At 48.8% G+C, this 12,769-nt stretch overlaps 1 protein-coding gene across 1 annotated transcript in view; it reads right to left on the bottom strand.

Annotated features, from left to right (window-relative positions):
* ZNF618 (zinc finger protein 618) overlaps positions 1–7,369 on the bottom strand; it is a gene marked incomplete at its 3' end in the record, with an annotated part of 149,450 nt that extends 142,081 nt beyond the window's left edge. The window contains exon 1 of the mRNA XM_080630988.1: positions 7,013–7,369. Within this exon, the coding sequence (XP_080487114.1) occupies positions 7,013–7,057 (45 nt within the window). The 5' untranslated portion in view covers positions 7,058–7,369. The remainder of the gene's footprint in view (positions 1–7,012) is intronic.
* Between the last annotated feature and the right edge of the window lie 5,400 nt (positions 7,370–12,769).

The following is a 12,769-nucleotide window of genomic DNA, read 5'->3' on the forward strand; positions in this document are numbered from 1 at the left end:
AGCAGCTGTTCTCATTTCCACCCACTGCTGAGATATTGGACCTTGTGTGATAACATCCCTAATTTCTCACACACTACAGAGCATACCAACGGCTCCCTGAGCTCCTGTGTTATCTGACCAAGAGCTGCTGAGCCCCTTGCTGATATGGACCCATTAGACCAACGCAACACCCAGGCTCACCAGAGATCTGCACTCTCCATTGATGAGGCTCTCAGGCATGTCCCTATGCATAAACATGTACAGGTACACATACTCAGTGACTCCTCCATGGCATAGGCAGCTCCCAGCCTCTGCTCCATGCACTGACATTCACATTTCCCTGTGTCAGCCTGTTATGAGCACAGGCAGAAATCTCCAGTTGCTGCTTTTCCACTTCCAGCCTCATTTTAACACAGATGCCAAACAAACAGGAGTACTCCAAGGTGCATGCAAGGAAGGCCTTGCCTATGTAAATCTCTGCAGGTATGGCACCTTGGTAATACAGGTGAGAGAAACAGAAGAGAAAGACTCCCAAGAACAACCCTAGCAGAGGAACTGGTAGAATAGACTGGTCCCACCACCAAAAACCATCATGTATAGCCACCCCAGGCCCTTCACATGCAGACAGCAACAGATATCTGCTAGTATCACTTCTACACAATTCATATCCTTTCCCAATGGTGCATCCTTCCCCAGATACACCTCTCCGGTAAGAAACTTTGCAGTTGCACTCTCAAAGAGTACGGAGGAGGATTTTCTCTACTTAACCTCTTCTTTCTGCCACATCTTACACTGCTCACTTCGAGAGCAACAGAGACTCAAGTAAGTACAGAATCCCAGACTGGTTTGTGTTGGAAGGGACCTTAAAGCTCATCCAGCTCCAACCCCTGCCACGGGCAGGGACACCTTTCACTAGAGCAGCTTGCTCCAAGCCCCTGTGTCCAACCTGGCCTTGAACACTGCCAGGGATGGGGCAGCTACAACAAGTAAAACAAGTAAATCCAAGTAACTCAGAAAAGCCATCATGCAGCTTGCCTGGCACCTCCACATGCATTTACACACTTAATAGCACTGATGTATGAAATATGTGTTACAGATCAGCTACATCAATCATTTTGGTGTCTGACCAGCACACGCATGTTTCAGAGGCCAGCAAAGCACATTCTGTGTGGGAAGAGCCCAGACTGCTGACCCCAGCCCAAAAGGAAGACCACAAAATTCCACACACCACCACAGTCCCACTAATGGCAGTGAGACAGCAAATAAGGCCCAGGACTATGGGAGGACAGATTCAAGGTCTAACTACCCAACATCAACCAAGGGAAAGGAACCCTGCCTTTACACTCTTTGTCCTCTGTCCAAAGAGTGGGGCACTGGCAGCTCTGACACCTCCAGGACGCATGTATGGGCATGTACCTGCTCCACAAAACGGGCAACTTCTCCAGCCTTTCTCTTCTGCTGAAGAAGACACAAGTGAATAGCAAAGCCGCTTACATCCCATGACTCACCTGAGTGTGCAGCAGCTGCGGGTGCATCGCAGCTTCCCAAGACCAGGCAGGGCTCAGGAGGCACCAAACTGCTCCATCCAGAGCCAACTGCACCACTGCAGCCATAGGCTTTGCAGAGAATCAACTGTTGTGAAAGCCACCCACTAACCCCATCTACTGCTTATTATCTGGGGTTATTAAAGTTTGCATCCTCTCCATTACGCCCCCAAGTTGTATATTACATATGTGTTGTATATCAACACGTACCCAACCCCTTCACTGTACACCATGTGTCACTGCCTTCCCGAGTGCCTCTTCCCACTCCTGGTGCCATGGCTTAGCTCTGACTGCTTACAAGGCTGGGATAAGTTACACCAGAGCCACGTGCCACTGATGACAGACACATCACAAATGGTTATTTTTCATATACTATCTGCGGTAAACAGCATCATTCATTTCTATTCCCTTGCTCCAGACAAATCAATGATTGTTAATGCAAAGTCAACACGTCCAGATGTAGTTTGCATACTAGTTAACCACTAAATTGGCATCACATAGCACAAAATAATCAAGAGACATTCAAGGAACCAAACAAAAGCAACAAGGAGGCAGATGACTAGCAATTAATCCATAAAAGACCTTTAAAAATGAGAAACTTCTTCCCCAGAAAACACAGTATGGCCAAACTGAATCTGTAAATGGGAAATTCTAAATATACGTAATGCTAGATGCTCAGAAACTCAGCAATTACAAGAAATACATACTTCCTGGTGCCATTTTCTCATGTCCCTTTCCAAAAGACAACTACAGCCTCCAGCCACGCTCATAGCCCCTTCCCAGGCACCTCTTCCCATCGCTCTCCCATCTCAGTCCCACTCAGCACATCCATGCACAAACAGGGTCCAATGCTGCAAACAGCCCCTCTGACAGAATTCACGTTCATGGGCAGCTCCCCATGACTGCAGGTCTGACACCGGCCCATTATAGTCCCCAGCACAATGAGCACACACACTATTGCTGATGTGGATCCAAGCATGAACTGGAGCAACCTACAGCACACTACAGAATGCCGGGAGGAACAGTGGGATCCAGCAAACCCTTCTGCATATGCAACATGCTTCAGGCATGCACACAATCCCACAGAAGCTACCTGGGCTGGACAACCACACACTCCTCCACGTGGGTAACACCTGCACCATGCCGTTTCCAAAACCATGGAATCACAAAGTAGTCTGGGTTGGAAGGGAGCTTAAAGCTCATCCAGCTTCAACCCCTGCCACGGGCAGGGACACCTTCCACTAGAGCAGCTTGCTCCAAGCCCCATCCAACCTGGCCTTGAACACTGCCAGGGATGGGGCCGCCACAACTTCAAAATCCAAGTGATGGCCAAGATGCTCAGCCTGAGGCTCCACTCACAATGCCAGGACCCTGGAAGTGCAGTTCTCAACACCACTTACTCACCCGGAGCTGTGCCACAGGGACCACGTAGCACCAGGGACTGAGATCCACCACACCGCAGCAAGAAGGTCTAAATCCTTCCACAGACACAGCATCCAAAGAAGCAGGCACAAACCACGAACGTGCATCAGCACGAGCCTTGCATCAGGTCTCAGTGGCCCCCAGAAAAACTAAATTAATCTGATTTTTAGAACATTAATTTCACTCCGGCACTTGCAGAACTGCAAACTTGACTGTGCACCACCAGGGCCACGTGACTGCACCGCGAACTGCGTTCACAGCGTTGCATTATGGCAGTGATATAGATTTAAATTAGTCTGGAGTTATGCAAAGAGCCTCGTAAGGTTTTATATGGTGCTTGTGTAAATATTATCTACTACTTTAATAATATTATGTCTGTTTTCATCCTGGGATGAAAATATGCCTATTTCTGTCCTCAACGAGGATGAGGTACTTGAAATTTTCCTTTTTCTTGCAAAATACATTTCATTGATGTCACAAGAAATCTATTGGTGTGGCTCTGCCTTCCTCCCCCTCCCCCTTCCCCTTCCCGGCTGGCAAAGAGTAATTTCTAAAATGATAAATATTGATCAACTTTCCAGAATAAGAAATAAAAAATCCCCCTGAAAGCAAGACTGCAATGACAAATTATGAAATCTCTTTTCCAGCAGGAGGAGGTTTCTGCTGGAAGGACACCAGCACACAGAAAGGTGAGATTCAGAAACCCATTATAACCTCAAGAACAGCTTTTCATCACTGATGGAACATATAATGGAAGCCGTTGTTTAAAAGAAACTGATCTACACAGAGTTAAAGATCGGAAAGGTTGTGGCGTGCACACCTATGGCATGACAGCATCCCCACAAGTTGCAGCCCAGTGCTATGGCATCGCATTTTCCTCTCTGCAGAGGAGACGTGCAACACTCAAACCCACTCCAAAATTCACTGAATTCCCACAACAGCTGAAACCAGGTTAAAACAGACATAAAACATGCCCCTCCAAGCTTCAAATCCTTTATTTTAGGGTAGCATGAGAAACTTTAAAAGATGGAACTGTTAAATCTTGTCACTGAGACCCAAATTTGAATGTATGTCATAATCTGTAATTAATATGCAGCACCCATCAGTGTGTGTTCCTCAATCCCAAAGTACATCCATGGTGTCACCTCCCAGATCTCGGAGTGATGGTGTGGGGCTGGGTAGAGAAAAAGCGGCATCAGAAAATCTCAGTTCGGAGAAAAAAAACGTATTAAACCTTAAAATTAAGAAAATTCAATTACAGCTAAACAGTTTCTTTGGATATAACCACAGAGTACGTGAAAGTTATGGGATGCAGCTCAAGGAAGGGAATTCTTGGAAGTACAAGAAGATGGAAAAGCCACCACATTAACGCTTCCTGGATAAAACCATGAATAAAATACTCTCTGGGATTCTTTAATTCACTTTGGAGTGTTGTGTGTCATTTTTACCCATGTGTGCACCCCACTCTAACTGCCCCAGCACTGCTCTGCCACTGAGGTACTTGCTTCAAAGAGAGATCCAGGAAGAGGGTGGGTCCTTTTCAGGGAGGTTGGGGGGGGGAGGAATTAATGCAAAAATAAACCCATGAAGTTGACATTTCAGAGCATTCTCTCCTCCACCCAACAGTTCTCCTGCTTTGACAATTTTTTCCATTGCCCCCGCCTCTTTGAACAACCCCAAATGTGAAATGAATAACAGGGAGGCGAGAAAACAGCCCCCCGAACCCCTGAATTCACCAGGCACTCCTGCGTCGTTTCCAGCTATTATCAAGTTACAGTGAAATAAAAAATAAAAACTGGAAAAAAAAAAAAAAATAAAAAAAAAAACACTTCAGGGCTTTGAGATCCAGATTTAAAAATAAATTCTGGATTGAAATTTAATCTTTCCTTTTTAAGCGCCCGGATTTCAGCATCTGCTGCCCGGCAGCTCCAGGAACTCACTTCTGAGTTCAAAATTTAAAAATGCCTTTTTGGAAAAAAAATAAAAAAAAAAAAGAATAAATAAAAAAATAAAAAAAAATAAAAAAAAACACCACCAAAAAACCCCAAACTGCTGCAGCTGTGAGCCAGCCATCTTGCTATTTTGTCCCCATTTTAGAGAGGAGACTGTGTCAAGGTTGGTAAAACTCAATGTTGACCTAATCTTTCCCTTCCTCTCCCTCCCCCACTTTGGGGGGGAAAGGCCACGTCTCTCTCCTATATTGCTTTTTTCTTGAAACAATGCGTGTTTCAGTGCTCTTTTGTTATTTATTTTTAAAAAGATCAATACCAAGACCCCAGTATTCAAGGGCAACCCTACAATAATAAACCAGTGTGTGCTCAGTCCAGAACTCGCAGGCCCCCCCGTAACAGCAAAATAATAGGGATGGAACAGCCTCAAAAAAAAAAAAAAAAAAAAAAAAAAAGGGGGGGGGAAATTTAAAAAAAAAAAAAATTATGGAAAAATAAAAGATTTTCAATTCAAACTCCAGGAAGGGGGTTTATAGGAAGAGTCAAGGAGAAAAAGGATTTAGAAATTGTGAAAGAAATATCAGGGCTGAGCCCTTTAAAAGCACTTTAGTTTTGCTGGTTTAAAGGGGAAAAAAAAATTAAAATCACTAAATCTGCAATTCTCTTTTTCACAATATTGTTAATTATGCATATTCATAAAATCATGGCGGACCTTATCATAAACCTGGGTAAACACTAGATTTGTGTGATGCACAGGATCTGCACTTGGCACAGTGTGTTTTATAAAAGAGGGAAGAAAAAAAACCCAACTAAAATCCCTGCTATGGAAATTTTGTTCTCTACAAAAGAAGTAGGAAATGAAATGCTGGAAAGTCTGGTTTAATTATGCCAGGAGAAACCAGCTGAAAAGCCAAGAAATTCAAACATAAAACTGACATCCGACTCTTCATTTTGCTTGTCCTCGTGTTTTCCTGGCCTGTATTTAAGAAGCTCATTGTTTCTGAGCAGTTTTGCATGAAATCCAAAATCACCCCCCAAAGAAAAAAAAAATTAAAAAAAAAAAAAAGGGAAAATTTGGGTGTGTCCACAGGAAATTTTCTGGGCTCTGATTTTCCTGAAAAACTCCTCATTTGACACAAATAACTTTCAGCACTGCAGCAAAGAACGAAAAAAAAGCACCCAAAATTGAAGAAAATCAGTTTCGTGCTGCACAAGTTCAAAATTACAATGAAGTACAATTCCTAATTGCTCCGGAACAGCAATTCTCCCACTTTCCCAAACTAATGCCCGACTGCAGCTCCCAGCCCCCGGTGTCCATCTCCAACTTGATCCACTTCCCTCCCAAGCACCCTGCTCCCTTCTCCTCCCGAAAGACCCGGGGTGCCGGGGGACACACAGAAACCTGAATTCATTCAAATTCCAGCTTAATTTTCATTTCCATAAGAGCTGGGCTGTGAATCCTAAGGGACAAAATCGGGATTTGAGGCGACGGGGAGCAGCGGGGGGCGCCCCGAGGCTGCGGGGATGGGCCCCAAAGCCCCAGCCCCAACTTTGTAGAAAATAAGAAATAGCAAAATATTTCCTCTTTTTTTTTTTTTTCAATTTTAATTTCTTTTTTTTTTTTTTTTTTTTTTTAATTTACGGAATAGTCTCCTCCAGGGGGCGTCGTTTTAATGGAAAAAAAAAAAAAAAAAAAAGAAAAAAAAAAATCCACCCACCGTTTGGGAGGAAAATTAGAGAAGGGGGGGGAAAAAAGGGAAGAAGAAGAAAAAGCCCCGGGAAAGGGAGCGGGACAGCGGCGGCGCCCGGCGGGCTGGAGCGCGGGACGGCCGGGCCGGGCCAGGGCAGGGCCGGGGTGCGGGCTCCGGGCCGGGCCGCGGCCGGCGGCTCATCCCCGCCGACATGGCTGCTGGTGCCGCTTTGTTTTCCGCCGCGGTCCGAGGAGTGCGGCGGGGCCGGTGCGGGCCGTGGAGCCGCTGCCCCGGCTGCGCCCCCCGCGCACTGCGCCAAAGCGCCGCCGGCGGGGCTCCGCGACGGGGCGGCTGCGGCTGCCGCCCTCCCTCTCCCTTCCTCCCTCCGCCTCCCCCCGGGGGACACGCCGCCCGGCCGCCGCGTTACCTGCGCTCCCGCCGCCGCCGGAGCGGAGCCGTCCGGCTGGTTCATGAGGCTGGGGCTGGAGGCAGGCGAGCCCCGCGCCGCCGGGGCCTGCGATCCGCCGCGCACAATGCCGGCGCCGCCGCCGCCGCCGCTGCCTCCTTTCCGCCCTCCCAGGAGCGGCGAGTGGGGGCGATGCCCCCGCTGCGCGGGTGGGCGGCTCGCCGGGCTGCTGCAGCCCCCCTTCCCCCCGGGGGCATGGGCCGGGGCGGCCGCCGCGGGCACGGGCGCTGCCGCTAGCGGCGCGGCGCGCAGGGCTGGGCGGGCGCCTCCCGCTGCCGAGCCCGCGCCGCCGCCATCACGAGCCGCTCTGGGGGCAGCTCCAGCCGCAGCGCGCTCGCAGCCAGCGGCGGCGGGAGAAAGGGGCTGAGTCTGGCCCAGCGCGGGAGCCGCGCCGCGCCGCCGGCCGGCCCCGCGCTGCCCTCCGCCCCTGCGCGGCCCCGGCCCGGCCCGGCCCCGCGCCGGCCACCGCCGCGGCCGCACAGCTCGGCCGCCGCTTGCCGCCGCCCGGCGGGCGCGGAGCCGTTCCACGCTGTGGGGCGGCCGCCGCGGCGCCCCCCGTGGGGTGGCGATACAGAGGGGAGGGGGGTGCGGACCCCGGCCCGCAGCCGGCCCCCGAGAGCCTGGGCACAGCACCGGGATCGGGCCCCCGCCTCGCCTGTGCGGCCCCAATCTGGCCCCGAGGGCAACGATGGGGGGTCCGGCCGGGGCAATGGGGGTGACTCGGGGTGCACACCACACCCCGGAGCCTCTCCCGGGAGCGATCGGCTGCACCTCGGGGTGTCTGAAACTAAAGGGCCCTGAGGCAAAGCGGGACCGAAGGGACACGGGAGTGAGGGGACCAGAGAAGGGCCTGGGATGCATCACCTCAACCTGCACTCCCCTTGCAGCACACCTATCCTGTCTGCCCCTGTAGCCCCAAAGTGCCCTAATGTTGTCCCCCCATGTCCGAGAGCTGCTTCACCATGAATAAAGCCTTCTCCCACCCTCACATGAAACTCATCCCAACACCATCTCCCACCGCAGAGCTTTTCCTGAGCATGTGCTCACGACACTCAGTGCCGCCCAGCAAACTTTGTGATTTTCCTCCCAAAAGAATCAAAAAGGCAGTGCTTTTCCTCCCCTGGAAAACAGAGAGCATTAACTACAAACATAATCCCACCTCATGCATGGTGGTTTTCTCCCTGGTGAAGCACTTGCCAAAATGAGGTGGTATTAACAGACTAAGGAGAGCTTCAAAGAGATTGCAACACAAAAAAATTATTTTTCTTAATATCTTTCATGCAGATTTCGTTCCCAATTGCTGTACAGTGGGATAATGTAATTACAGAGCTAAATAAAAATGAAGGGGCAGGGCAACTGGTGGAAACATTGGGCACAGAAAGATGTTTTCCCAGTGAGCTTAGAAGGGATGTGGGAAGTCAAGAGGCAAAACCCACTCATGAGGCTGTTTCACCCCCAGTGTGAAGCGGAGCTGGAAGGAATTCCCTATGGATCAGATGAAAGCAAAATAGAGTGTTTAACAAATAATGTAGTTTGAGTAATGTTTCGGGGGAAAAAATGCCGTTTTGACATGGAATTTGTAGAATGAGATGGTGCATGTAGACATATGTCCTCAACAGCCTTTGGGAAGCCTTCCTGAAGTCAAAGCTTGGAGAGAAAAGATCTCCACTGCTCTGTGCAGCATGACATCCAAGGGCCCGTTTTGAGCAGCCACTGTGTGCTTGTAGCATCTTCAGCTATGGAGAATCCACCACAATTCATGGTGACTTGGCCACCTCCACTGCTGAAAGACAAAACCATGGCTGATTTCTAGTCTAACCCCGTTTTGATCCTGTTTGGTATGTTTGTAATGTGGAAGAGCCTCCTGCCACCCCCTGTCCATGACCCACGTGGGTAAATCATCCCTTTGCCATCTTTTGGGGTCTTTCTTCTCTCTAGAAGGGTGGTATTTGAGCTCCTCAGGCTTCCTCAGCCCAAACCTTCTCCCATTTCTTCTGACTGGGCACAGAACAGATGCAGGAATCGAGCAGCAGCCAGGAAGCTGCCAGAAACACCAACCAGATCTTCTTTTCCACGTGTATTTTTAAGATGTCCTTGCAGCCTGCTTTGGCTGTCCAACTGATGCAACCGTTGCGCTGGGTGGTGGGGTTGGGGCCCCATGGAAGAGAGTTGCCAGTTCTTGGTCAGATCCCAGAAGCTGAAGTCTTTCTCCTGAGGGATTTGGCTTTGTGAAATGGCAGTGAACCCTTCTGACTGAAGAGCCTCTGTTCTCCTCTGTTGGGGTGAGATCTGATACAGAATTTCTGCAAGTTGAGACATTCTGAGTTAGGGAATTTCTATTGCTTAGGTCTAAGGAATTCCAAGGATGTTCAATCCTGGCAGGATGAGATGGGCATCATGTCACTCACGCTGAAGTCCCTCATGATGAGCTGACTTTTTCTCCTGTGTGTGAAGGGCCAGAAGTTTGGGCCAGCCTGTGACCCTAGTGATATTTGGTGGTCTCTTCGATCCTGACTGGTACCAAGTTCTTGCTTTGTCTCTCCAAACTTCCCCATGATGATTGACCAGAGCCTGATAACCAACATCCTTCATTGAGTGACAACAACTGATGGGCCAATTCCAGCAGGGAGCTCTCCCCACCACGCTTCAAAACTGACTTTCCAATAAAATCGATCTCTTTTATTCCTGGTGTCTGCACGGCAGTGCTCCCACCCCCACAGGATTCCCAGCCTGGAAACCTCGAATTCCTCCTGAGACCTCAAGATCTGTGCAGCACCAGGCTTGCCACAGGTAACTCAGTGACTTCTCTTTGCTTTCCTCCCTGTAAAACAGGGCAGCAGCAATGTTTCCCCATGCCCAGGGAAGCTCTGTAGCCACTGCAGACTGGGAATGCCATCCTGGTAGGAGCTAGTAGTAGGTTTCTGGAAGGAGCCCACCTCCCATATGCTGGAGGAGGTAGGGTCCCAGCTGCAGTAAACTGATGTGATAATTGTCATGACACACATACGTACGAGGGCTGGTTCTACGAGCGTGATAATCTTGACATGTGTGAGTGACCCCAGTGTGTTTTAAAGGCAGCAGCACAGGCAGTTTCTATACAGTACAAATGTCACAGCCAGCACAGCATCTATCATAAGGTGTCTACACGTAGACTTCTGCCTGAGCTACCGCGGGAAGGATGCTGGGAGCAGGAGCAGGCTGTTGGGTGACCGAGTCAGGGGAGATGCCACCTCCTTGGAAAGAGTGTTACAGTGAACTCTGCTTCACAGAAGTGCAGCTGAGGGTGAAGTTAGGACGCGCTGGAGGCGAAGCCCATCAAGGTGATGAGGACTCTGCATGAGGCACTTGTGTTGTTTCCAGCAAGGAGCCTCTTCACAGACTACATGCACGATAGTCTGGAGGAGGAAGTTATTGATAGCAGTGTGCTCAAGTAAATCTAGAGCTCATGATCATCTTAATCCTGCCACAGCGCTTGCTCCTCTGCACCAAAGGTTCTCCCAACGGGACGCGGGGGATCCTCTGTTTCTCTAGAGTTTGAACTCTGTGTCTGAAAGCTGAGGTCGAGCACGGTGACAAAGTAAAATGCTGAACACCTCCCATGTGCTGCCATAAATAAGGCAGAGTCGGCAAACCACAGTCAGGAAATGGCAAAAGGACTATTTATAATCACCGCTATCTGCAAAGGTATTTGTGAGACCAGCAAAAAACTCGAATAAAAACTCCCCCTTCAGTCTTCTTGACACCAGTGCTTTACTCTGAAGCATTAAAGCTCATCAGAAATGTTTGCCAATGGTTATATAAAAGGAAGTGTTGGATTGTATTTGTCATTGTCAGCACTGAAAGGGTCTTTTCCCTTCTAGCTAGGATCATAGAATCACAGAAGGGTTTGAGTTGGAAGGGACCTTAAAGCTCATCAAGTTCCAACCCCCTGCCACGGGCAGGGACCCCTTCCACTGGAGCAGCTTGCTCCAAGCCCCTGTGTCCAACCTGGCCTTGAACACTGCCAGGGATGGGGCAGCCACAGCTTCTCTGGGCACCCTGGGCCAGCGCCTCAGCACCCTCAAAGGGAAGAATTTCTTCTTTATATCTAACCTGAACTTTCCCTCTTTAAGTTTAAACCCATCACCCCTTGTCCTGTTTTTACAGTTGCTGATGGAGATCCCTCTTCAGCATCCTTGTAGGTATTCCTTTCATCCCCTCATTTGCTGGGACCATGTGTGCTTCAAGTCAGTGCCTGCAAGTCCCTTTGAGGCATCCACAGTGATCTCACCCACAACACAGACTGGTGCTCTCTGCAGGGGGTTGATGCCAATAATGCATTTAATAACCAGCTGTGTTGAACAGGAGCCCTCAAAAATGCAGTTTTAGGTCCTTTTCCCTGCAGGATGATTGACAAGCTTTTCATTTGCATCAGAGCAACTTTGGAAATCACAGCTGCCGAGTCGTTAGGATCAGCTCTGGGTGATGAGGATAAACCCCTGTCCTGGGGAAATTCCGGTGGAAGCCATAGCCCCTGACCTTGGAACCAACATCATGATTTTGGATGCACACGGTGCTTTGCTGCCTGTTCTGGGTGGTTTTGTGAAGAGGCCAGAGCTGTGCACATCTCAGGACACGGATGAATTTCAGGAGCGAACTCATGGGTGTGGGAGCATTTATAAGCATGTGGGCGAGTATTTTACCTATATACAAAAAGAAACCTTGGGTTTTAAAAGCATTAAGATGTATGAACACAACACAGTCCAGAGCAAACTGCAAAGCAATAAAATCCCAAGCCGTGGGGCACCTCTTGCCCACTCTTTAATGATCACACAACACATTTCTGCTGACGGTGAGAGGTTTATTGGTACAACAAAGAGCTTCCTTCTGCCTCCAATAAATAATGCAACGGCCACCTCCCAGCATGGGAATCACCTCTGCCTTTACCTAGAGGTGCAAGGCTCTGCTCATGGGTCAATGGGGCAGCTGAAAGTGCTTTGCCACTGGCCTTTATGGGATGAGGATGCTTGAAATGCTGGAGGGAAGGGGAGCATTGCAGGTCTGAGCCCCTGGGTGCTGTCAGCCTGGTGGTAACGCAGGAGATGCACCTTGGGTACAGCTCAGGTTGCTCATTCTACCAAGGATTGTATTTGGCAGGAAAAAAGTTGTCCAAGAAAATTCAGACACTGAATCAAAGAACCTTGATAAATGGGATTTAAATAATAGAATTAGCTGAAAATCCCCAGAAAACGGGGGGTTTTATCCGCACATCAGGTGCTGTAAGCTTAGAAAGAGATAACAAAATGTTCCTAAGACAGAAAAGGTTGAGTTTCTCCTTTAATTGAAAAATCCTATGCTGTATTGATATTCCTAGAGAGATGTTATGTTAAGGAGTTTATACTGAGAGATGTATCATCACTATTTGGGGGTAAATTAGATTAAAGTGATTTGCAGTTATCCCCATGCTAAGTAGTATAAATGGAAGAAATTGAAAGTTAAATTTGTACTTAAAAGAAGTGCACTCAGTTCACTGAGGAAATCCTAACTCTGCTCTGCCATAACACGCAACTGTCATCTGAGTATTAGAGAGGAATTGTAGCTTTCTGGGCCCATAATCAGATTCATCTGTCTGTTCTTTACAGTGTCATGGTAGAGCAGAATTAAGAATATTTGCATGCCTTAAATTGAGTCTTTCTGCTTTAATTGTGTAATTATGGAAATCACTGTTTAGGGATCTGT

This window comes from Psittacula echo (assembly GCF_963264785.1).
Source record: "Psittacula echo genome assembly, chromosome: 16".
In the NCBI taxonomy this organism is placed as follows: Eukaryota; Metazoa; Chordata; class Aves; order Psittaciformes; family Psittacidae; genus Psittacula; species Psittacula echo.